A 23,079-nucleotide genomic window follows, 5' to 3' on the forward strand; every position below is an offset into this window, starting at 1 on the left:
CCCCTTCACCCTACTCTCACCTCACATCATCTCAGATGCGGCGAACTCCAATCTCCACCAAAATGCCAAGAATACTATCTCCACAAAAGAAGCATGTCCAGTCAGTGAACTCTGACTATCCATGGAGATCCGACAACCCATTCAGTCCACCTCCAGCACCGCAACCCGCCCCTAGTGGCATCAAACGACTCCGAAATACACTATCAAAGCTCTCGCCATCTGCGTTTGTGGAGAAGGAATTCCTACAAAAAAAGAACCTGCACCAAAGCCCATTGACCAAGAGAAACGTCGACACCTTGGTCACCGAGCAAGAATGCAATGAAGCCTACAAGCCCAATCTACACTCGCCCCAGGTTCAAGTCACTGAATGGTTACGGCGAGTCTCCTGAGTCCAAATGTACCATTGCACACACACCCTCTTTGGAAAAGAACACGAGCACGACGATGGGAATGTCAACGAGGCTTCTTCTCACCCCTCTTCCCCTCCCGCCACTCCCACTCCAGAGCGCCCGTCGAATACGGGGAAGCTCAATCCTGGTCCTCAAGTGGCTGGTTAAGGGCCAGAAAATCAACTTGTTATAGATTGCTCCCGGGGAAACCACTTGGTTGCTGAGGTTCTGCTGGGCGTCAACGTCTTGATTTGCAAGTATGCATGCCGAGAACGTTATGCTCCGCCTTATTTTTTCAAATGGAATTTGGAAGAAATGTACAAGGTACCCATATACATCGATTTAGACACTCCGAAACAATTCACATAGAGTGTGAATGATCGAAAGGTTCGGCTCGATGCGGGTATAGCAGACAGTGATGAGGTTCAGGCGAATTGATCCATCCATCTTGTATATGATTTTTGTCCGTAGATCTTGTGACAAAGTGTTTCTGTCATACACTGTATACCATCCTATTCAAAAGATTTTTGTCAGGCACCGATTTTGGAGATAAAAATGAAAGAAGACCCGAACTGTTTCTCAAGTGGATACAGGCGGGGTAAGTCTAGCGACAACAGCTCTCGACTCAGCCTGGAAGTTGTATGATTTCCAACGTTGGCAGATTGCAAAGTACACATCGAACACAAAGAGATGCCATAGGACTGACTCTCTGTACATTGGAAACATCACCAACCCTAAGATGCCTCCCAAGATGCCACCGAAGAAAGTAGCAATAATTGGTAAGTCTACACACCCAAGTGGTGCCAAACTAACATTCATGTCCCCCAGGTGCTGGCCCCTCAGGCCTAGTCACTACCAAAACCCTTCTTCATGATTTTCCTCGCGGAACCTTCTCTCCAATCATCTTCGATAGCCAAGACCAAGTCGGAGGTCTGTGGTCAAGTCACCATGCTCCCAATCAGGCCAATGCACCCCTGGTCACCCTAGACCCTCAAATGCGGACCAACCTCAGTCGCTTCACAGTGGCTTTTTCGGATCTTGACTGGGAGTCTGTGATTCCCGATGCGGACGTTCCGATTTTTCCTCGGGCGAGACAGGCTGGAGAGTACTTGGCCTGTTATGCAGAGCGTTATATTCCAACTCATTTGCGTAGGCTAGGGTGTAAAGTGGTAAAGACTATGCGAAAGGGGGATGATAGAGGCGTTCCCAAGTGGAATGTTCAGTGGGTCGAGAAGAGGTATAGTGTATCAAGATGCTCGAGCTGGACATTGACTTACAGCCCTACATAGTGCGGCGAAATCTCAGCCGGAAGATGGACCACTGGACGATGGAGTGTCTTCGGAAGATTTTGACCTGATTGTCATCGCCTCTGGATACTTTGCACAGCAGTATATTCCAAACATACCGGGGTTACAACAATTCCAAGGCCAAGTAATCCACAGCTCTTTGCTTTATTGTGAGCGAGAGCAGCGGCCTTTCGCTGAAAACGAGATGAATGGCCAGATCGTTGTCATTGGCGGCAGCATGTCAGGCGTCGAAGCCGCATCCGCTGTGGCTCTCGATCAATCCTCCTCGACACTTTCCACAACCAGAATCCCCCATATACCGCAGACCAAACTGCATCATATATCTTCAAGACCGTTTTGGACGTTACCGACCTATCTCCCCCACGAGCCTCCCGGCGGGACTCCATCATTTTTGCCGTTGGACTTGGCCATGTACGACCTAGGCCGCCGCCCCCCAGGTCCGATCGACTACACTTTGGGACCAATCTCCGAGGAAAAGGCGGTTCAAACGAACAGTTATTTCCACACCTTGCTTGGCAGTGACTACGAAAAGTACGCGCATGTGGATTCACCACACGGCGCCAAAGAGTTCAGAACCCAGCCGCCATGGGTCGCTATAGGCAATGATTACGCCGGGTTCGTCCGATGTGGAGCGATTCAGACATCGATGGGCCGGGTGACTTCTGTGCATTCTGATCCGGATACTCAACAAGCTTCAGTGCAGTACGTAGGGCCCAACGGGGACACCAAGACGATAGAAAATGTGACGACGATAATCATGGCCACCGGATTCACGCCGTACAAGTCATTGTCATTCCTACCAGAGGAAGTACTGACGAAGCTTGAATACTCCCAAACGGACCCCTTCTCGCCGTTGATTCTCGACAAGGGAGGCACCGTCCGCTCGGAACTCCCCGATGTCGGATTCGTCGGATTCTACCGCGGCCCGTACTGGGGCGTGATGGAGATGCAAGCGAGGTTCCTTGGCAAACTATGGAGTGGGTTGAATAACGGTGCACTCTGTGAAACCGACGAGCAGAAGCAAAGCCTTCGCAGTCTGAGATTGGCACCCCCGGATCTAGCCCGTGGTCAATTTCCCATGGGCGACTATGTCGGGTTGATCGAGTCGTTTGCCAAGGATTTGGATATTGATCGCTCGGCACTGGACTCCGGCACTAGTCGGTCTGGACCCGCTGTTCCTGCGCGGTATCTCTATGGCGACATTTCAACGCCAGGTGCACGGTGTGAGGCGGAGCGGACACTGGGTGCTTTGCGCGACGCTCTTATCCCAGGCCACAAAATAGCACAAAATGCCGCAGCGTCGGCTATCTTTCGGGCTCTGCATGGGACTTGGAAGTCTTCGGAGCAGAGAGCAGATACGGCTGGACGTGAAACGGTTGGGACTCTGGCCTTTTACCCGCGATATCCCACGAGCCCGGCATATGATAGGGAGTATGTCTGTGTAGAGACAGTGGATTCGACCAGATGGGAACAGCCTAGGCGAGGCAATGTACGGTTCATCATGCGCTTGGCAGAGGTGAGATTTGACATTGCCACTTCCCGAATTGAGATATGGTCATCGGGCTTGGCGGATCAGCCGTTTGCTGGTCAACTCATCCAGGTTTGGGAGTTGACGCCTCTCTGCCACGAGAGACAAGATGGAGCGTCTATTCCTGGAAGCTTTATGATATCCGCCAAGAGTGCTGATTCGGATTCTGGTGTCGAGTATTTGTACACGTTTCATTTCAAGGGTGTTTCCATCTTGTCCTGGGAATACGTTGAGGTGGACACTTTGGAAGGGAAGGGGGGGTTTAGTTCTTATTCCTACACCCGAGACTAATGATATCCCTACGGTCAGATATTTGACTGTACACAAATATCTGACAGAATACAGAGACGCGGTGGGAGGGAAATTACGAAGGGCGAAGTTGTGCTGAACTTCCGGTCAAAAGACAACATAAGAGATAGGCATATATAGACTGGGGGAGGGTCTGGAACAGAGCTAGAGACCCCTTTCCGAGTATTTAGCATCATATAATACGCTCCAACATCCCAGGGAAAAAAGAGAAGTTCGATCTCAACTTATCCACATGCTCAATGTTCTAGACCAATGCAATCGTCATCTTTTAAAGTGATCTTGTTTTCGGGCCAAAATTGATTTTTACGAGGATTGAACCGGGTATCCAGACTCACTGTGTCGAGACTAAAAAAAAGTGACAGCTTTGATCTACACTAATCTCTCCCCTATTTGGCAGATGGAGATTTCCCGTAGTGGGTTCTCCGGGGTACATCCATGGCATATGGGGAATAGAGGCTTTGAACCAAAGTCTAGACGAACAGGTTTGGATGAGAAGGCAGGAGTCATGATCCAGCCAATCACTGCGATGTAGATAGCTTGGTTTAGGCTGGGGGTGGATCGTCTTCAGTTTTAAGATCTAGAACTTGGGAGGTTTTTCCACACTTCCGTATGTCGACCGTTCTACGTTATCACTAGTTCTTCATTTGTACAGTTGTACAGTTCTACATCTGCCCGAGTATCTTTTCCGGTCATCATTTAAGATTTATTTAAGATCTTACGACCTGCAGTTCCATGGAATTTGCAATATCAGAAGAACCCAAGTTAGGGTTGTGAAGCCTATATGCTTCCATCTGCGCTGCACATCCGCTACACACTCTCCATTCAACCACATGAACCATACGCCTCTTCTTGAATCAAGCCCTCAAACCCACGCATATCTCCCAACCCCAACCCCAACCCCTCACATCACCATGTCCCCCAGCAAAACTCCAACCCCAGATCCCCTCGACCCAATCTCCACATGGCGCGCCTGGCAAACCCTCACCATAATCTACACAATCCTGCTGAATCGCCAAATCCGCCGACGCTGGCTCCTCGAACAAATTTGCATGCAAGACAACCCTCTTTACGACCGATTCCAGCCCCTGATCTTCCTCGAACCAGTCCCAACCCTCCAAGAGCCCAACACCAACCCAACTCCCTCAAAATACGCAACCAACAACCCCTTCAACAGATCCACGATGCACAAACTACGCACGAGAGCCGCGGTCCTCCGCGCGCGCGTCGAAAAGGGCAAGGAACTCGCCTCCGAGATCGAGCGGCGCATGGTCCAGGATCCGCCGACCAGGTTTCCGACGCATTTCTGTCACACGTGTGTCCAGGATGGGGAGAGAGTTGAGATTTTACTCACCAAGTGTGGACATCGGGTGTGTAGGACTTGTCTTGGATATGGGGTTGATGGGAACGGGGTTTATGAGTGTAGTATTTGTCTTGGGCCGACGGGGTTTGTAGCGCGGAGTCCGTTGGGATTGGATGGGGAGTATTCTGGGGAGGTTTCTTCGATTTTGACGGGGCGTGGGGGGGAAGGGGATGGGGATGAGGATTGGGACTTTAGTGAGGTTTTGTTCGCTGATTGTTGAGTTGGGAGGAGAGGGGAGTTGGGGTTTAGAGGGTAAATGGAGATATATTGGTCGTTACAGCGTCAGATCATATGTTACTTGGAGAACTCATAATACAAAACCAAAAGGATGAAATTTATGTGCAAGGGACAAATTCTATCCAAAATAGCCCTCCTAGGCGGGAAGAAGTCCATCTCGTCCTTCTCACAGATCCAGTCCCGGTCAAAAAGAAAAAAAAAAAAAAAAAAAAAAAAACAAGGAAAAAAAGTAAGAACTCTCCCGATGCTGAACACAGTCTAACGAATCTCGATCGACTAGATCAGACACCAGGGGAAAAATCCAGAATGCATCATGAGCCATAGCCTGGCCATCCAGGCCCTGGGAACGCCTTTTTCGCACCGAAATCGAGAAACGGGAATCCAAAAGTGGGGACACTATGCCACCGGGGAATGAGAGGGGGGGGGGGGGGGGGGGAGGTCGTTAAACAGTAAATATGAGCACCAATGCAAGACAGGTAAGTATCCACCCTCAAAGCGTGCATGAATCCGGGAGATGGCAGGAAGATAAGAGGGTGTGAGGGACAACGCCTACACGGATGGCAGCAGCAGTTCAGGGAGAAATCCAATGATAACCTCTCCGCCTTCAGCGGTCCTCTGCTTTCTCTCCGACGTCAATGACCATATTGACTTCTTTGACAGGATGCAACAGCATAGGAGGAAGACACATGCGGCCCTCGCCAGCCAGCTCCTGCTGCTCACCGCCGTCATTGTCGACGCGAAGACCAAGCCAGCGGCGCCAGATGTTCGGCGAGAACCCTGCCGAGTAGAACCAGGTCGTACCACGGAAGTTGTGTTCACGATCGCCGAAGACAGACGTGCGAGCGCCTCCCGAGGCTCCGTTGCGACCGGCATTGAAAACTGATTCCAGGTGGCGAGTGGGCCAGCGACGGTCAAAGTAGACGGCGTGCGGGACGAAGACGGCCTTGAAGCCGTGGTGCAGCGCAGTGGTCGCGGGCCACATCTCCGAGAACATACTGTGGCGCATCAGACTGCATTCGCGGTGCATGGTGATGAGCAGTTTGCGGGAGATTCGTGACGCGGTGATGATTGCGGTACGCCGTGGGGGCATGCCCTTCTCCTTGTTGTAACCGGTCACATCGTCGCGCAGCAACCAGGTCGTCCCCTCGGGGTCGTAGAGCGGATTGAAGACGATGAGGTCCGCATCCTCCCCTACGCCCCATTGGTACTGGTCCTTATCCATGCTGGTGGGTGGGATGCCCTCACCCTCCACCTCGAAAATATCCCGTTCGTCGGGGCGCTCGGGACCCCAGATAGACTTGTCGCCCTGTTGGTGCATGGCATTCCGCGGGTTGCCTGTCGCGCTGTTGGGGGCGCTCCACATGTTGTTGGCGGAGTTGGTGCCGCTCTCTGTCTGCACGCGGACCATCTGTCGGAAATCTTCCCACGAGCCGTGGACGGACGGAACATAGAAGCGAGCATTACGCTCCCAGAGACCCTTTCGTGGCTGCTTTTTCGCCCACGCGCCGACCTTGTCGAACAGGTGGTACCAGTGGCCCGTGTAACGCGCATCCATCTCCCAGTTCCAGAAGTAATCATACTCAGGATGCTGGAAAGCGAAGTACTGCAAGGGCATGTGCGTGCTGCGGTAGACACCGTGGATGGGCAACCCGCGAGTCATGGTCTCCTCCAATCCGGGATACATCAGGGCCATCTGCGGCTCGGACCAGAGGGTTCCCATGCCGCGGAACTCCTCTGGCAGCGCTTTGTCAAGCACACGCTGGTATGTCTCGTCATCTGACCAAATCTGCAAGTTGGTGTCCTTGACGTGAACCAAGAAGTGAATGGTATACTCGCCACCGGAGAGTAGCGAGAGCTCTGAGATGATAGAGCGCATATACATAATGTCCTCCGGGGTATAGTGGAAGTCGTGCCATGTGCGGATAACCACTGCAGTGCGCGGCAGACGCTCAAGTCCAACCCGAGGCGGTTCAATGCCGTTGTCCTCTGTAGGTGGCAGGCTCTTTACCCTGGGAATCCCTACAGACATGGAAACAAAGCGGTTGAAACGAGGCTCCGGCGGCTCATTGAAGCGATGGCGGTTGGCCGCGTGACAGCGGTGTTGCGCAGCAGCCCAATCCACCTGTCGAAAGTCCACTGGCGGGATATCCTCCCATATACGTTCAGCACCCTCACGATGTCCCTCCATGCCCGCGCCGATACCGCCTTTCTTGACCCCGTATCCAAGCCCGTATGGGCCCAATCGGCCAAATCGATCAAAGCACATGTCGTCCCGAATACCCAACATCGTATTCGAGCCTAGCGCTGGGTCCGGGAAGCCCTTTGGGACTCCGGGGTAGCTTTGGATAGGCGGAACCCGCAACGAGTTTTCTGCGTTAAGGAAGCACTCGCGCGTCTCGCCATATTGCTCCATGTATTCCGGCGACTGGTAGTCAGGATAAGGGTTGAACACATTGCTCAACATATTCGGGGCCACATCCCTCTTAATCACCGTGTTTGCGTCCTGCTCCTGCTCCTGCTCGTTTTTTCCGTCGCTCTGGTCCGTCCGCAACCCCAGGTCGTCGGAGCCATCGCCGGGGTACTCGGGGACATTTTCAGAGCGGGGTACCAAGGAAGAGATACCGCCCTCGTAGCGATTGAGGAACGGGAAGCTCTCCCATAGTGGCGGCTTTGGGGTGCCGACCTTGGGCAGGTCGACGGAGACTTGTTTACCGGAGGTGGAGATGGTAAAGCGGAAGAGGGTAAGGATGAAGAGGACGAGCGCCGCGAAAAGAGCGAAGCAGAGCCAGCGCATGATCCGCTGGGGCACGCGAAAGCCGACACTAGCTTGGGGGCGGCGAAGACTGCCGCCAGCTACGACGGGCGGCGGATAGGAGTCTGCGACATTGTTATCGTCCAGCGACTCGTCGGAATCGGGGTGATCGCTCAGGTGGTGGTGATATGCGTGTCGCCCGGTCGTGGGTTGTTTTTCGATGTCGGTATCGCGTGAATTATAGGGTGATGGGGACTTGTATGCTGCGGAGTGCCTCCTCGCCTGGACGGTCATGATGCCAGACAAAAAGTCAACATTGAATGAGTGGGGTAATTCCAAGGTTGTCCAAAATCACTCAATCACTGGCGCATCTATCTAACCGGTGTAACAATAGAATTATCCGATCAATCTTGTCCAAATCAGGGGTGTTTGTTAAGAGGGAGGGAGAGGCACGCGATGTGTTGATCGTCGGCCTGGCAATGGGGCCCAGGCTTGTGTCACTGTGGAGAGGTACACGACGTGCAAAGACGTGCAAAGACGAGAAAACAGCGAAGGCAGTGGGAAAAAAGAAAAAAAAAAAAATCGTAGAGAGTCGGCGAAACTGCTTAAGAACCAGACCCTTTTCAAAAGCAAAACAAAAGATAAACCGCCCTAAAGGGCCCAAACCGGTATTTTCGCAACAGTGCCAAGACTTGTTGGCGCTGTCCGAGAAATGAGGGATTACGCAGTCTCCTCAGTTGGGTCCGAGAGATCAGCCCTAGAGACTCCCCTTTCTCTTCTATTTTTAACCTCGAGATTTTTGAGACCTTTTCTGTTGTTACATACTTGATCGTATGGCCTTGTTGAATGGTTTTCCTTGGTGGGTTTGAAGTCGGATTGTCTTGTTCGAGGATAGTTGAGACGTCGATGATGGATCTCCCTCTTTTCCCGATTCAGACAGCAGAAAGAGAAGGCAGATGCACTTAACCAGATCATGTTGGTGTTGATACAATTGGTCATATCCATCATTTCATACTTTTCCTCACTTGCGCTAGAATACAACTTCCCAACTCCTGGTGCCACACAGGGTTCGTATCCTCAGCAAACTCTCTATATAGATCTTCAAGTGCACTTCCATTGCGAGCAACTTCTACATTGAGAACACAGTTCTATTTCCTTCTTGTCCATATACATAAGAGAATCGTCAAGCTTTAGAAGCGTAGAATTGAAGATCAGATGATACATGCGTCTAGCTCGTGTGTGACTTGGAAACTGCCACACGCTCGATTATCTTCAACCCATAGACCGTAGTCACACAGTACTTCAGAATATGGTTCTCGAACTATGTCTCTTAGACAGGAGTTAATTTCTTGAATAGGATTGCTGACCTTTTGTCGCGGAGGGAAAATGGTTTCCAGAAACGGGGGTTCAGCCCACATTTAGTCTGCTACAACCAGCATCCCTGATACATTTGCCATAGGGCCTCTCACTACCAGTGAGTTCTTGAACGGAGTAAGGGGTGGCATGAATTGGGATCGTGGTTCCTGTAAGCCAGGAGAGTCGAGAGGCTAGCGTAAAGCGCCTAAATGTCATCCTAATGACTACACTCACGCATCAGGAAGCAACAAGATTGCGTATATCAAGCCACATGCAATTCCTCAAATGAAGAGGTATTGGTCACTTATAGCCTGGAAATATCCAAACGATCATCTCGCTCTGTTGACCAAGTAAATAAGATCTCTCTTATTCCTTGGTTCACCAACGAAGCGGCGTGTGACAAAGTAGCGTTTTACAATGGTTGAATGCACCCCGTTCTTTATCCGGATAGCATCTTGAATCCAGAGATTCTTCAAATCCTACGTATCGTGGACTGGCAATCGGCCGGTGTTGCAACTTTCTTCTACTATACCGACGTTCCAGGGATATACACCGACCATGGGCCTCTTCAGGGAGGATGGGTCGTACCCGAACGACCGAAGGACTTCGATACCCTAAATGTAGAGGAACAAAGCAAGATCGACAATGATTAAAAAATTCAAATCCCTCCCAGATACGACAAGGCCTAGGTGCGCAATGGATCGCCTCGTTCCCAGTCTTATCCCCCAAAATAAAAGGAATCCTATCATCCGCAAACCAGTGTGGCTCGTCAACGGAGTGTGGGAAACCCGCAATCTAGATTGAATTTGCGAATCACTCATATCGATGTTCGTTTGTTGGGAAGAGCTTGTTCTAGATATGCCATGTCCGATTCATGTCACCAATGAAGAGATCGATCTTCATTCCGAGGAAGGCGAGAATACAAATGGTGTCAGGAAATCGCTACTAGAGCTGCGAGATGGATTGGTACTCCCGGTGGATGGTAAGGTCGAGCCCAAAGACTATATGATACAGCCCTCAAAAGAATAGCCGGAAAATCAAGAACATCTTCGTCGGACCGGCCAAAGAAAACGTAGCAAAAGCATCCTTCACGAGACTCTGACCATATTAGGAACCCGCAGACACTGAGGGATTGTTATTGATCAATGCGGAGATACGTCTTCGGCAGTCAGTGGGTTGTGTGTTTATAGCGTCCGTCCAGGCAGTTAAGTGCGTTTTGTCCTTTAGAGCTGGGGCACTCCACGTGAATCCCAGCCAATTAAATATCATCCTACTGCAATGAATGTTGGACATGCACCACATAATCTCAAAGTCATTAACGATCTTAATTGTCCTACATAACCTGAAGAGCCAAAAAAAATCCAGAATTTTTTTAAAAAAAACCCCCGGTAAAGCCTCAAATGCCGGAGACCGTCACGTGATATCACCTACGCCCGGACTGAAATTTACTGACCCCGACTCAGCCCTACAGGTCTCCTAGAGCGGCCAAGATGTGAAAGATGATGGGAAGATGGAAAGCAGGTGGAAATTTCAAAATTTCTGCTCATTTGTTCCTTTCCTGTTCTCTCTTTTTCTCCTTGCCCAATCTGAGATTCTGAGATTCTACAGTTGTGAGTGCTTATACAGATCTCGGAGGGGGGGAGGGGGGTTCCAAGGCAGAGAAGTAATTTTGCAGTGGCGACGCCGGAGGGAGGAAAAACAAATGAGGCTAATAGCATAGCGTAGAGGAAAAAGAGCCGTTTGAAGAGAGAACATCAAAAGAAGTAGCGAACCAGTTGCAGAACCCCTTTCCTTGCAGAGATCAATGTCATGTGTGGCCAAAGAACTCCCCGCCATCGTCATCATCAATCCATCATTTGCAGATTTCGGTTTTCACCTTCAGCCACACGTCCGAATCGAATTCGCATTATAGACTTTAATCGCGGTTGGTTTTCCGGAGCGCATCGGCGAGCCACTCCAGACCCTCGTACAGACCGTCACCAGTGGTGGCGCAGGTAGATTGGATGAACTAGATCAGTCGTTAGTAAACCGATAGAGATCACGGAATAACGATTTCACTTACCCAAGCACGACGGGTAAGGCTCTGAAGACCAAGCTGCTGCGTGATCTCGGCGGGGCTCATGGCGTTCTAGACAAAAGCGGGGGAGGTCAGCATGACATTTCATCTGGCAAACATTCTCCAACAATCCAAATCCTTACCGGCAAATCCTGCTTGTTGGCAAACACCAGAAGGAGAGCATCACGGAGCTCATCCTCGTTCAACATGCGCTGCAACTCCTCCCGGGCCTCAACGACACGATCGCGATCGTTGCTGTCGACCACGAAAATGATGCCCTGAGTGTTCTGGAAGTAGTGCCGCCACAAAGGACGAATCTTATCCTGACCACCGACATCCCACACGGTGAACTGAATGTTCTTGTATTCGACAGTTTCAACGTTGAATCCTGCACTAGGCGTCAGTTTCCGGGAGAGGTATCAACATTTCCTAAATGGTCTTCTAAATTGCGAAGAGCGCATCTCGGTGTCGCCGGTAGATGGGTCGGGGAGCGGACTAACCAATCGTGGGAATAGTGGTGACGATTTCACCGAGCTTGAGCTTGTACAGGATGGTGGTCTTACCGGCGGCGTCAAGACCGACCATCAGGATGCGCATCTCCTTGCGACCCCATAGCCGATCAAACAGCCGCGAGAAAGTAATGCCCATATTGTCGGTAGCGAGAAGTCCCTCGGATCCTGAGGAGTGGATAGGTCAGAGAGATATCAAAGGATGTGGTTGAAAGGGGAAAAGCGGAGGGGTTGGAAAACGTGTTGTGGACTTGTCGGTCAGAGATCAAAGGGGGGGGGGCAAGTCTGAGCACGAGCCAGTCAAAAACCGGATCAACCACTTACCGGCAGGAAAAGGTATAAATTTGGTTTGAAGAAGTAAAGAGCAAGTTCAGGGGAATTATCGAAAGAGAAGTCAGAAGGGGAAATTCGGGGTTTAGTTTTTGTTTTGAATACGCAGAAATACGCTGACCGATGGCGGTGGGCGTCGTCTTTGTCACCCGATTTTCTGGAAGAGCACGCAACAACGTTAGGGAAATGAGGCTGAGAGAGAGATACAAAAGAAGCAACGTATGATTCTACGGGCTCTTTCAGGTACAACTTGTATGACTGATATAATAATTTTGCCTCTATGGACGATGGAAATGTACATTTTCTGGGAAGAGGACACCGTGTTGACCCCGTAAGTGAAATACCATGGTGAATTAGCCCCCAGGCGGGCTAAGACCCTGGTCCCACCGTGTCTGATAGGCCAACTGATAGGCCCGAACTTCCACACTTAGCGTGCCTGTGTAATTTCTCTGGGCCCTCTCTCTCTCTCTCTCTCTCTCTCCTTGGTTCTTCGTCATAGCAATACTCTCTAGTTGTTCTTGTCATCGCGAAATTTTCTGCCGAGAGATCCGGAAGAACGTTCGTATCAAGGACCGATAAATTGTCTTACCTTCTACGGTATCGCTGGCGTAACCGAAAACCGTCAAGAGCAAGATGGACACAACGAAGATCACCGTGAAACTAACCCAGTACTGAGTCTTAGTGTACCCGTTCTTCACGCCAGCGAGTTCCGTCGAGAAATATGCACTCATCAAGCTAACCGGCAGGAACAAAATGGTTGCCTTGGCTAGCAGGATAGTGATCCGAGTGAGCTTCTCAACAGCCTGCGAGTCCTTGAGCGCAATCAGGTTGAAATTCTCGGCCACGTCAGCAAGGAGTCTCGGAAAAAATACATGGAAACTACTCACCAGGAATGTCAAGGACTCTTTCTCAATGAGGCAGTTCTCAATCTCGCTCAAACAGTATAGATTGATGCGATCAACTAGCCGTTCGAAGCGCGCCACAGCCGTCGAGCTCAATTGCACCCCGACCGATTTCTCCGTTGTGTGTTGGAAACACGAATTGCTCATAACGTTCGACTGGCGCATATCCACGGATCCCATATCGCCAAAGGTGGTTCCGTACGGGATTGCAGCTGGTTGAGACGAACGCGCTTCGTCGCGGAGCATCCGTTGCCGTTGCAAGAGGCGCCGCATGATAAGCTCATAGCTCTGATACAATCGTTTGAGAACGGCGAGTCGCCGGCCCAGCCAGTGCAACTCGTTCACTAAATCCACTACCGGACGATCGAGCATTTGTGCTCTCTGTGCGGAGTTGGCCATTATTAGAACATGCCAACAAACCGTGCTACAAGGGCCATGCTAACCAATTTTTCTAAAGCAACACCATATTTGTGTTCTCGCTTTGCGATGAGTCCATAGCTAGACACCCAGTCATCGAATATATAGTAGAAGAGCAGACTCGGTCCATCCTCCTGCTTGATATTGGCTTGATCCGGTCCGAGGTCGCTAAAACGTCTCACCCGAATAGTAATTAGCGACTCGCTCTCGGACATGGCAAAGTGCTGCCTCGAAACCCCAGCGAAGATAAAACGAATGTTTCTGCGCACGATGTCAAGGACTGGCTTGGCTTCATCTATCGGCACTCCCTTTCGTCTTGCGAACGGGTTCTCTTGGATTGAGATTATTGTGCCTGCAAACAAGTCAGCGGCTACACTCGAGAACCGGAAAATGGTGTCATCCTGTGGCTCATACCATCATCGCACTGGATCAGCCAGGTCCAGAGCCGTTTTCCATCCGGGAGGTCTTTTCCGTTTGATTGTGATAGTGTGGGAATCACAAACAACGTATTATAGCCAATACAAGTGTCTGATGGACTGTTAAGTCTTTGTGCTGGCTCAATTTTGGGTGTTGTATACTTACATCGAGGGCCATGGTCCACAGAAGAGAAATGCCAGATTTGGTCCGTGACCTGGGTAAATGTGAGATTCTTGAATGACGCCGACTCGCGGGATTTATCTGGATCGACGAGGTGCTTAAGTGCATTTTCTGCGTCATCCGCTTCGTGCTGGAACGACGGTGCATCACTAGGCGCATGCGAAGTCCTTTTTGTTGGTAATGGGGTAGTTGTAGCTTTGGGTGTAGGATGCACTGGCTCTGTGCACATCATCCCTTGTAGTCGTTCGGATACTCCATAGGATTTGGTAATCGCCTAGAAATCCTTGGTCAGTCACTACCGCTCAAATGCGAATGAGAGTGAACTTCCTACCCTAATGCTTTCCTTCTGCTCCTCTGGTGCCCAGATATTGCTAGAGGATCACGATGTCAGTACACGCTCAAGTATATTTGAAGACTAAGCGCTTACATCCACCGTGTGCCGAAACATTTGTCTCTCTGTCTTATATGTCAGACATTGACTAATGAATGGACCCTATAATGTAGCAAGTTGAATGTCGTGAGACAGACTTACTGGTTTGCTTAGCAACCGTTTCAGCTCATCTGTGCCTAGATCAGATGCACACCATGCCTCTTCGTTCCCGAAATCGAGCACAAAATTCCGGGTAAGAGGATCCTGTAGGGAGCGCATAGCAATGTAGAACTGCGTCTTATCGTCGATATTCTTGAACTTTTCCACAAGTGAGCCCTCGTAGTCAAGACTTGAGTAGTAATCCTGAGGCGCAGTAGAATCGCGCGAATCTGTTGTATGAGACATGATGAAGCAAAACACACTGGTTTCCTAACTTTGAGGGAAAGACTTATAAAAAAAAGCCGGGAAATCAATAGCCAATAGTTGAAAGATCAGCTGTCAAATCAGGAGAGGGAATCGGAGTGGTCAAGCGAAGAGCCCCGAGATCAATGTAAACAACCTTGACCATAGAAAATGTATGTCGGAGTATATCACACGCCGAAAAGTCAAGTCTGAATGTTCTCATCTCACTGGGGTCCGGCCTCAATTAAATCGAAATGCAGGATAATAGCCCCGACGCCAAAGGGGGGTTGGATGACCAGTCATCTGAGGCTGACACTGCCGCCGGTCATATTTTAGCGCTGTGATCAACTGCAGCCCCGTACTAAGTAGTCCGTATGTTAACGACCATGTCAAGTTCGTTTCACATGTCGAGATTTGTCTTTTAATAGATTTTTTAGCTCCCTATTTGCTTATTTGGGGGCTGCTGTGTGATATTCCGGCTGCTTAGCAAAAGCTTGTGTGTTTGTTGGCCATCCGGACGGTTCAAAATATATCAAGCCGAGATCAGAAGATGCTGGACGAGCCCCAAAGATCTAGGTGGATGATTATGTATCCAATGACTAGTAAAATTCAGTCAAGCAAATTGAAATGGGTTTATTTATTCAGGTAGACTACTATGTTCTCTTTAAACTCGGACTCGCGCTAGTAGCTGATCCAGATCTTCGGGGAGATGGGCAAAACAATGAATTTAAGCAGATAAGAGGTCAAAGTCTTGACCACTGTCACCCTACATTAGCATTGTTAAATGGCAAAGATTCGTCCGTGAACAATGGCATAAGGATAATAATTAAAGTAGTGATCGCGACAGTATGAGCGGGTCGGCCATGTGGCGGGGCGATTCGGTCGATGTTTCTACATCTCGTACCCACAAGATCAGTCGTTCACTTATACGGTCTCTGGAAGGCTTTAACGATCCGATTCATCTATGATTTCCAAGATTGGCCTCAGATAGCATTAGGAACTTGATATAATAGATTGTACCGACAATCTTTTGCTTGTTCTTTTCAAATTCGTAGATAATTTTGCACTCTGCAATATACGCTCCTTGTGGTATGGGCATCTTTTGCCCCGATTTTGTATCTAGGGGGAATCACCAAGTGGGTACCCGTCCAGATCTCTTTGTGTACTTCTCATTTCATGCGTGTTCGACGGCTTGACAAGGGCAATTCAGGCTCCCCTAAATCGTAAGAACAGGCCATCATCTGGGGCTTGAGATTCCAAATTCTCGGTGAGAGCAACGACAAGGATTCCGAACGAACTAACGGTTAATGGCAAGGCCCGGCGGTTACTTAGAGCAACAGCAATATCGACATGGTCAAGTAATACGGAGAAGGATCAGGGTTACCGAAATTGATATCCAAGCCGAGCCGACGGTTGCTAGTGCGATTGCTTGTGAGTGAGTAGAATTGAAGTGATGGTAAAGTACTCCGTATCCGTCGAACGTATTGATCCGTCAACGTATTGATCCGTCAACGTGGTGCGCAAGATTACCCCGCGAAGCAGTTTTTGACAGATTTAATGAGATCTAAGCAACTAACAATTATACTATAACAACGATAAGCATCATCCTCAGTCCTCTGTTGTAGTTGTACAGGGGATGTCTTGCCGAAATTAGGGAGGATTGATTCAAGTTTCTGCCTTAGGCCAGAAGATAAGTCATCATGGCCGTCTAGGGCACCGCTAATCCTTATATAGACTAGCGCCAGTCCACACCCACAAGCGGAGAAATTCACGGCCCTCGACAATTTCTTCTCTCAAGCATTCAGCGCAGAGCCATACCATAAGAATTTCAACTTCTTTTGGAAGACTGTAGCAATCATGTCCAAGATCACAGTCGGTACGTTTCAATTTGTGCTCTTTCTTACATCTTGCCACTAACAGCTCTTTTACAGCCGGAGTGCGCCAGAATGTCGAGAACCTTCTCAACTACTCTCTCAATGAGAAGAAGCGTAACTTCAACGAGACCGTTGAGCTTCAGATCGGCCTGAAGAACTACGACCCCCAGCGTGACAAGCGTTTCTCCGGCACCATCAAGCTGCCTACCGTCCCCCGCCCCAACATGGCCATCTGGTGCGTTTCCCCTCGGCAACCCCTCCCGGGACGAAAACTTTTCCTATCCGTTCATGATGCGCGGCGGCGAAGGAAATCTCCAGTTTAAATCAACACAGAGGCTAACAGACGAAATTATAGTATTCTTGGTGACCAGCACGATCTCGACCGTGCTAAGCACCACAACATCGATGCCATGTCTGTTGACGATCTCAAGAAGCTCAACAAGAACAAGAAGCTCATCAAGAAGCTTGCTCGCAAGTACGATGCCTTCCTTGCTTCCGAGGGTCTGATCAAGCAGATTCCCCGTCTCCTCGGTCCCGGTCTCTCCAAGGCCGGAAAGTTCCCTACCCCCGTCTCCCACGCTGAGGACATGGCCGCCAAGGTCACCGACGTCAAGTCCACCATCAAGTTCCAGCTCAAGAAGGTTCTGTGCCTCGGTGTTGCTATCGGCAACGTCGAGATGGAGAAGGAGGCTCTTGTTGCCAACCTGATGCTCGCCATCAACTACCTCGTCTCCCTCCTCAAGAAGGGCTGGCAGAACGTTGGCAGTCTTGTCATCAAGGCTTCCATGTCTCCCCCCCACCGTGTCTACTAGATTATCTGTCGCTTAACTGCGCCGGTGAGATCTATTTTGGGCCTGAGAACTGGGTTTATGTCACAGTCTCACGACTGAAAAAAAATATGAAGCTCATGATCAGTCTCGATTTTCTGTCTCTACGTTGTAATTTGCCTCTGGCACCATGTAGCTGTAGATAAATCTTAGCGTTGTTTTGTACATTCATCTTTATGTGTGAAACAAGAGGCTCTTTTGATACACATATAAGGAATCAAGCTACTGCATGCCTTCCATCAATTCGGTCTTGTCCAGAATCATGCCCCGCATGCCAATGAACTCACGAAGACTTTCCCACTCTTCACCAACCTCCTCGCCTCTCATGTAGGGATCCGTGAAACCCCACGCGACAGCAACTCTATCCATGGCCGCGCGCTCTTCCTCGCGCAACCATCTTTGCCGTAGAGGGATACCAGGAATCCAGACCACTCGCTCCATCTGGTCGTTAGCAGTGGTAATGGCCAAGATGCCCATGGAAGCTGTACCACCAACGTAAGCTAACGTAGCGGCGAACGCAATTCCCGTCGCGACGTTAGGATCCATTGTGTTCTGGAATGTAGCAGCCCATGATGCGAGAGCATAGCAAGCAGCCGGGGCAGCTGTAAGACCAATTATAGGGACACCGGCTTTCTTGAAGATCTTCGCGCGGTGGAAGGCGGGGGCGCAGAACGTGTTGTCGATGATGGCTAGCACGAGCGAGAGGTTCTTCTGTGCAATGGCGACCCCAAGAGCCATGTTAGCCAATCTCGCCGGAACGGCGCTGTTGATACTCTTGGGATTGGCCTTCAGCAACTTCACTGGTGAGCTGCCCTCCTCTGGGACAGGCTTGTAGGCGTAAAGTTGGAAGATTTCAGGGAAGTGCTCAGCCCGTCGCAGCAGGGTCAGGGTCTCGGTGCAGGAGGCTAAAGCTTCAGGTGAAATGAAGACCTTCTCGTCCTTCAAAAGGCCAACAGCGATTTGCGAGACTGAATCTGTCAGTCGTGGGTCCGGGTGTTGTGAGGATTTTGGTTTGCCTTTGCTCTTCGAGGCGGTTTGCTTCTCCTCTAGGTTCAGCAAAGAAGAGATCGCGCTGCCCTCGCCCTTTGAGGATTCCTCACTTTGATCCCGTTCCCGAGAGACAAGAGACTCGGCGACCCGCTGGCATCGATGTAGCAATTCTACAACCACCTCGTTGGAGGCCACCGTGTTTGATTGATGCAGGGTAGATGCATCCCGCGCAATCTCTTTGATTGCAGCCTCTGGGCTTATCTTAGTGGTGGCAGTGGAAGCATATCGGCAGGAAACAAGTAGAGGAGATGCCAATACCAAACTATCGGTTCGTTTCAAGCGTTGGAAACGGAGATTGGGGGCCGCGGCTCGACTCACCCGAACATTGAGTTGACGCGCGATAGGGAGGCCACGACGGGGCGTTGAAGTCGAGAATTGACAAAGTTGACATATCGGGCCCTGTGGCCGGGAGCCTTTATTGGCTATTAGGGAAACTCTTTTCATGGCTGTGGTGTTGAGTAACGCTGTGAGGCAGCTGTTTTTTTTTCCGGATGGGAGAGTCCAAGCGGAGACTTCGCCCCGGCGCTGTCCACTTCCCCGTGCTCGTGCCCTGACGTCTTCTTGCTTCTCTGCCTAACAACTCCATGTTCCTTTTATTCAAGGAACACATCCTTCCAACCTGAATTTTTTTCTGAATTATATGCAATCGTCTACTTGATCATCTCACCACCTGATCTTTAACCATGCCACCTCCACCTCCCCCGCCGCCGCCGCCGCCGCCGGGAGTTTTGGGCGGTCCTCCCCCGCCGCCTCCTCCAGGAGGTCTCCCTGGAAGACCTACTAAAGGACAGGCTAAAGACCGGGTATGTAAACTGGGTGCTTGAGACTCACTGCCGCAAGCAAATAGTCGCTCAAGGAATTCAGTAGCTAACTATAAATAGGGTGCACTTCTTTCTGACATCCACAAGGGCACCAGGCTGAAGAAGGCCGTTACTAATGATCGATCAGCACCTGTAATCGGAGGCTCAGGAGGGGTCTCTGCAGCCCCTCCCGTCGCGAGTGCGCCACCGGTTCCTGGTGCGAGGCCGCCTCCAAGCAGGCTTGCACCGCCTGTACCATCCGGCCCTGCCGCGAATCGATTACGGAGCAACAGCGAAGGAGTTCCTGGAATAGATAGCGCAGCCAGTGCGACGCCACCCCAATTAGGGGGAATATTTGCTGGTGGGATGCCCAAGTTACGCAGTCGTGGAGGTGTCGATACAGGTGCCAATCGAGACTCGCCCTACATCTCTGATTCCGAAGGTGCACGTCAACCACCTGCTGCATCAGCTCCCAAGCCTCCGACAGCTCCCAGACCTCCTGGGGCCAGACCGCCCCCTCGTCCCTCGTCGACAGATCCGCCGACTGCACCACCGGTCAATCCATTGGTTGCCGGCTTGAAGAGGCCTCCCCCGAGACCTGCTGCACGATCCTCATCTACAGTTTTGGCGCCTGCTACAAAGGCCCCCGAAGCGCCGCCTCCACGCGCGCCTCCTCCACCTCCAGTACCGGGCAAGCTTCCACCACCTCCAGCATCAGGCAAATTCCCACCACCGCCTACATGTGGAAAACCATCCGGCCCCCCACCCCCTCCCCCATCAGCCCCCGCAACTCGGGCACCTCCTCCCCCGCCGGCTGCTTCTAGATCGACACCCCCCCCTCCCCCATCAGTAGCCCCGCCGTCAATTGCTGCGCAGGCTGCCCGTTCCGCCCTGGGACATTCTTCGCCTTCCCCACCTCCACCACCCCCATCAGCTGCTCCAGGCGCTCCGCCACCGCCTCCAGCTTCACTTCCCGCAGCTCCGCTAACCGAGCCACCTTTCCGACCATCCCCTGTTTCCTCTCACCCTGTCTCCCACGAACCGTTCGCAGCGCTGGACCCTAGTGCGTATACACTTTCCAATGGTGGGTCGTCTGCACCAAGCTCACGAATCCCTTCAACACATGGACATGGCCTAGTCCGAATAGAAGACCCGCGATTTAAATTCCAAGGCGATGGGCTACTCTCCAAACCACGGCAATTTATCGGTGGAGATCGCCGATACCGCGCTGGAAGGGGCAGCAGTGTTCCTTTGGATCTGAGTGCTTTGCGAGGTTAAATGGCGTGCATGGGAAAATTGCGGGCGATATCGTGCACACATAGTGACTTGCTATACATAAATCCTTTTACAATCGAGTCATCTATGTAGATCATTGTCCTTGTAGTGAAATTTGTGCAACAAAATCTATGTTTTCTTATTCGTAAAACTGGTTGGTCTCCTCTCATCAAACAGTATCAAATGATGTAGCATCCACCTCTCCCTTAAGCTTCCGCACGTGATCCAATCGGAGATGTCAATCGTCCGTCGTGGAAAACAACCATGAAGCACTACGACAAGCGCTGCCACCAATCTCTTCGCTTTCAGTCGAGATCATCGACTTGCGTCTTTCTAGAGTTTTGTTGTTATCCTTTACAACACAGGAGGATTCTCGCAATCTGCACTCAAGATTCGACAAACAGCATCAACCCGCTCTGCGCTATTGCCATCACCTCACATTGAATTGGCCTCGAACTTTAAACCAAGCTCCTACAGCTTTGATTTTCCTTGGCAAGTCAACTTTGCCGCGCTACGACTAACCGCGACTAATCCGGTTCTTTAGCTCGTCGGACACACTTGCGCGAAGTGACGGACTCCGAAAGTGAACGAGGATCCACGAACCGTGTCTTGCTCACGCATCGCAAGAGAGCTACCCCGGGCCTAGTGACGAGACCCCTACCGAGTTACAGATACAGCTCGATCCCGACTCAGCGGTGTATCTACCTGTACCTGACCAACCGCAAAATTGAGATACCCTTTACCTTGAACCGCCGTTTCCCCATCCAACATGTCTCTCCACTTTTACGTCAATAGTGAGTTTTGCAGTTAGCTGAAATGCTTTACATATTCCATCGCCCTACATCCATAGATCAAGTGCTGACCAACCTCGACCAAACAGAAAAAGTCCTCATCCTCACAGTTGACGGTCGCACACTCATCGGCGATCTCTTGTCAACCGACCAAACGACGAACCTTGTCCTCGCCAACACCGTTGAACGCATTATCCGCACCCCAGACGACGACGAACCCTCCACTGAAATCGAACATGGGCTGTACTTGATCCGCGGTGACAACGTCGTGATATGCGGTGAAATCGACGAGAAATTGGACGGAGACATCGACTGGTCCAAGGTGAAAGGCGAGGTCATCCGAGACACGAAGAATGCATGAGCGGGGTTTGCATGGTGCTATTTTCCATTGTCATTTTTCGGGCGTTTGGGGGAAACCATCTGCATGCGATACACTGATTCAGCACGCCCATGAATCCTGGAGTTTGCCAGCGTTGCGTGTGATCCTTGACTATTGAATCCACCGTTGCCGGGCGTGGCCCTTGGCCCTACAATGATGCGCAGATACGCTGGGCTGTTGAATGTTGATCTGTCATATTTTCTTTCTGTTCCGTTGGTTGCGAAGCTACACCGATAGTTGACGGGCTGTCGATTGTGTGGTCTCCAGACATCTCCGATGTGGAATGATGCAATGGCCTAAGCACATAGGAGGGGCTGCATGTCGGGACTTGCTATCGATTCGGCATTCTTGCCCCTCAAATGACTTTGCGGGGGCAAGAGCACAGACGATGCCACAACGACAGTGGATTTATAGGGGACTCTACATACTACTTGCCTCTCCCAAGTATGAGTTGTTGGAGGTCCCTACGTTCCCGAGGAATGTGAATTTACATCAAGAATAGGGGTGTCTTCCAATTTTCTACATTCTCTGTAAAAAGGAGTAATTTCCTCCCGGTTACAGCCACATTCTGGACTCCACGCGGGATGATGCCAAGACGACTACTTGGTCCAACAGAGTACGAATTACGGAGCACGAAAGTACCTTTGTAGAACGAAATTGGTTTCAAGACAAAGCCAGATATACAGAACTAGGCCACGTTACAGCCTTCAAAGAGCTGTACGGAACACGTATGATTATGGTACGATGTGCACCCTGGTCACTTAGGCCCCTGTTGGGCCTTGGCGCAGCAAGTTAGGAGATTACTGTGGCCATGTGAGGTGTAGAATGTAGAATAGGCATAAAGATAAAAAAAAAGAAGTACGGAGCACGGAAGTACAATTTGAGTGAATAGTTCATGCATATCTTCATCTGTTCAGGTTAGGCCGCAAACGGTGAAAAATCGAAAAAAAAAACTCAAAGACGAAACACAAGGCAGAAACTACCGACGCCCCCTCAGACCTCCCCTAATTCTTCTACCTTTCTTACTTCCTATCTCTCCCATTCTTCACCCTCTCTCGTCGATACAGATCGCTGGGCGATCTCCAACATCTGCGTCAACAGCTCTACATCTCTATTCCGCCCCTTTCCGCTGTTCCCCTCCCCCTATCCGCTCAGCCCTTCATGTGTCCGATGGGATCACTACAACACAAAGAGCGAATACTGGATCATTTACAGCAATTTTCCCGGGCAGATAGTCCGTCGTGAACGACGGTTTTTACAAC

General features: G+C 50.6%; 10 protein-coding genes across 10 annotated transcripts; 6 read left to right on the forward strand and 4 right to left on the reverse strand.

The window, feature by feature from the left end:
- Nucleotides 1-62: 62 nt before the first annotated feature.
- Nucleotides 63-389, forward strand: Pdw03_1950 (Flavin-containing monooxygenase FMO GS-OX3; the record flags this gene model as incomplete). Its single annotated transcript, XM_014680827.1, has 1 exon — nt 63-389. One exon carries the CDS (start codon nt 63-65, stop codon nt 387-389), a length of 327 nt encoding a protein of 108 aa, XP_014536313.1.
- Nucleotides 390-1,128: 739 nt separating this feature from the next.
- Pdw03_1951 (FAD-dependent pyridine nucleotide-disulfide oxidoreductase) lies at nt 1,129-3,515 on the forward strand (the record flags this gene model as incomplete). Its single annotated transcript, XM_014680825.2, has 3 exons — nt 1,129-1,168; nt 1,218-1,626; nt 1,679-3,515. The coding sequence occupies 3 exons, from the start codon at nt 1,129-1,131 to the stop codon at nt 3,513-3,515; spliced, it is 2,286 nt and encodes a 761-aa protein (XP_014536311.2).
- Nucleotides 3,516-4,444: 929 nt separating this feature from the next.
- Nucleotides 4,445-4,985, forward strand: Pdw03_1952 (Zinc finger, RING-type; the record flags this gene model as incomplete). The annotated part of the gene is made up of 2 exons (XM_066100040.1): nt 4,445-4,821; nt 4,889-4,985. The coding sequence occupies 2 exons, from the start codon at nt 4,445-4,447 to the stop codon at nt 4,983-4,985; spliced, it is 474 nt and encodes a 157-aa protein (XP_065957767.1).
- Nucleotides 4,986-5,734: 749 nt separating this feature from the next.
- Pdw03_1953 (Lipocalin conserved site) lies at nt 5,735-8,176 on the reverse strand (the record flags this gene model as incomplete). Its single annotated transcript, XM_014680823.1, has 1 exon — nt 5,735-8,176. One exon carries the CDS (start codon nt 8,174-8,176, stop codon nt 5,735-5,737), a length of 2,442 nt encoding a protein of 813 aa, XP_014536309.1.
- Nucleotides 8,177-11,153: 2,977 nt separating this feature from the next.
- Pdw03_1954 (ADP-ribosylation factor family-domain-containing protein) lies at nt 11,154-11,891 on the reverse strand (the record flags this gene model as incomplete). The annotated part of the gene is made up of 4 exons (XM_014680822.2): nt 11,154-11,246; nt 11,301-11,366; nt 11,438-11,682; nt 11,795-11,891. The coding sequence occupies 4 exons, from the start codon at nt 11,889-11,891 to the stop codon at nt 11,154-11,156; spliced, it is 501 nt and encodes a 166-aa protein (XP_014536308.2).
- A 22-nt stretch (nt 11,892-11,913) lies between these two features.
- Nucleotides 11,914-14,824, reverse strand: Pdw03_1955 (Small GTPase superfamily, ARF/SAR type; the record flags this gene model as incomplete). Its single annotated transcript, XM_066100041.1, has 10 exons — nt 11,914-11,971; nt 12,128-12,290; nt 12,723-12,969; nt 13,021-13,416; nt 13,479-13,804; nt 13,867-13,980; nt 14,035-14,323; nt 14,381-14,420; nt 14,477-14,505; nt 14,582-14,824. The coding sequence occupies 10 exons, from the start codon at nt 14,822-14,824 to the stop codon at nt 11,914-11,916; spliced, it is 1,905 nt and encodes a 634-aa protein (XP_065957768.1).
- Nucleotides 14,825-16,678: 1,854 nt separating this feature from the next.
- Pdw03_1956 (60S ribosomal protein uL1) lies at nt 16,679-17,507 on the forward strand (the record flags this gene model as incomplete). The annotated part of the gene is made up of 3 exons (XM_014680820.1): nt 16,679-16,697; nt 16,753-16,930; nt 17,051-17,507. 3 exons carry the CDS (start codon nt 16,679-16,681, stop codon nt 17,505-17,507), a joined length of 654 nt encoding a protein of 217 aa, XP_014536306.1.
- Nucleotides 17,508-17,744: 237 nt separating this feature from the next.
- Pdw03_1957 (Catabolic 3-dehydroquinase) lies at nt 17,745-18,898 on the reverse strand (the record flags this gene model as incomplete). The annotated part of the gene is made up of 2 exons (XM_014680819.1): nt 17,745-18,834; nt 18,891-18,898. 2 exons carry the CDS (start codon nt 18,896-18,898, stop codon nt 17,745-17,747), a joined length of 1,098 nt encoding a protein of 365 aa, XP_014536305.1.
- Nucleotides 18,899-19,255: 357 nt separating this feature from the next.
- Nucleotides 19,256-21,234, forward strand: Pdw03_1958 (putative proline-rich protein; the record flags this gene model as incomplete). Its single annotated transcript, XM_014680818.2, has 4 exons — nt 19,256-19,375; nt 19,454-20,645; nt 21,013-21,139; nt 21,192-21,234. 4 exons carry the CDS (start codon nt 19,256-19,258, stop codon nt 21,232-21,234), a joined length of 1,482 nt encoding a protein of 493 aa, XP_014536304.2.
- Nucleotides 21,235-21,416: 182 nt separating this feature from the next.
- Nucleotides 21,417-21,799, forward strand: Pdw03_1959 (Ribonucleoprotein LSM domain, eukaryotic/archaea-type; the record flags this gene model as incomplete). Its single annotated transcript, XM_066100042.1, has 2 exons — nt 21,417-21,441; nt 21,528-21,799. 2 exons carry the CDS (start codon nt 21,417-21,419, stop codon nt 21,797-21,799), a joined length of 297 nt encoding a protein of 98 aa, XP_065957769.1.
- Nucleotides 21,800-23,079: the final 1,280 nt, after the last annotated feature.

The sequence above is a fragment of the Penicillium digitatum genome, chromosome 5, assembly GCF_016767815.1.
Source record: "Penicillium digitatum chromosome 5, complete sequence".
NCBI lineage: Eukaryota > Fungi > Ascomycota > Eurotiomycetes > Eurotiales > Aspergillaceae > Penicillium > Penicillium digitatum.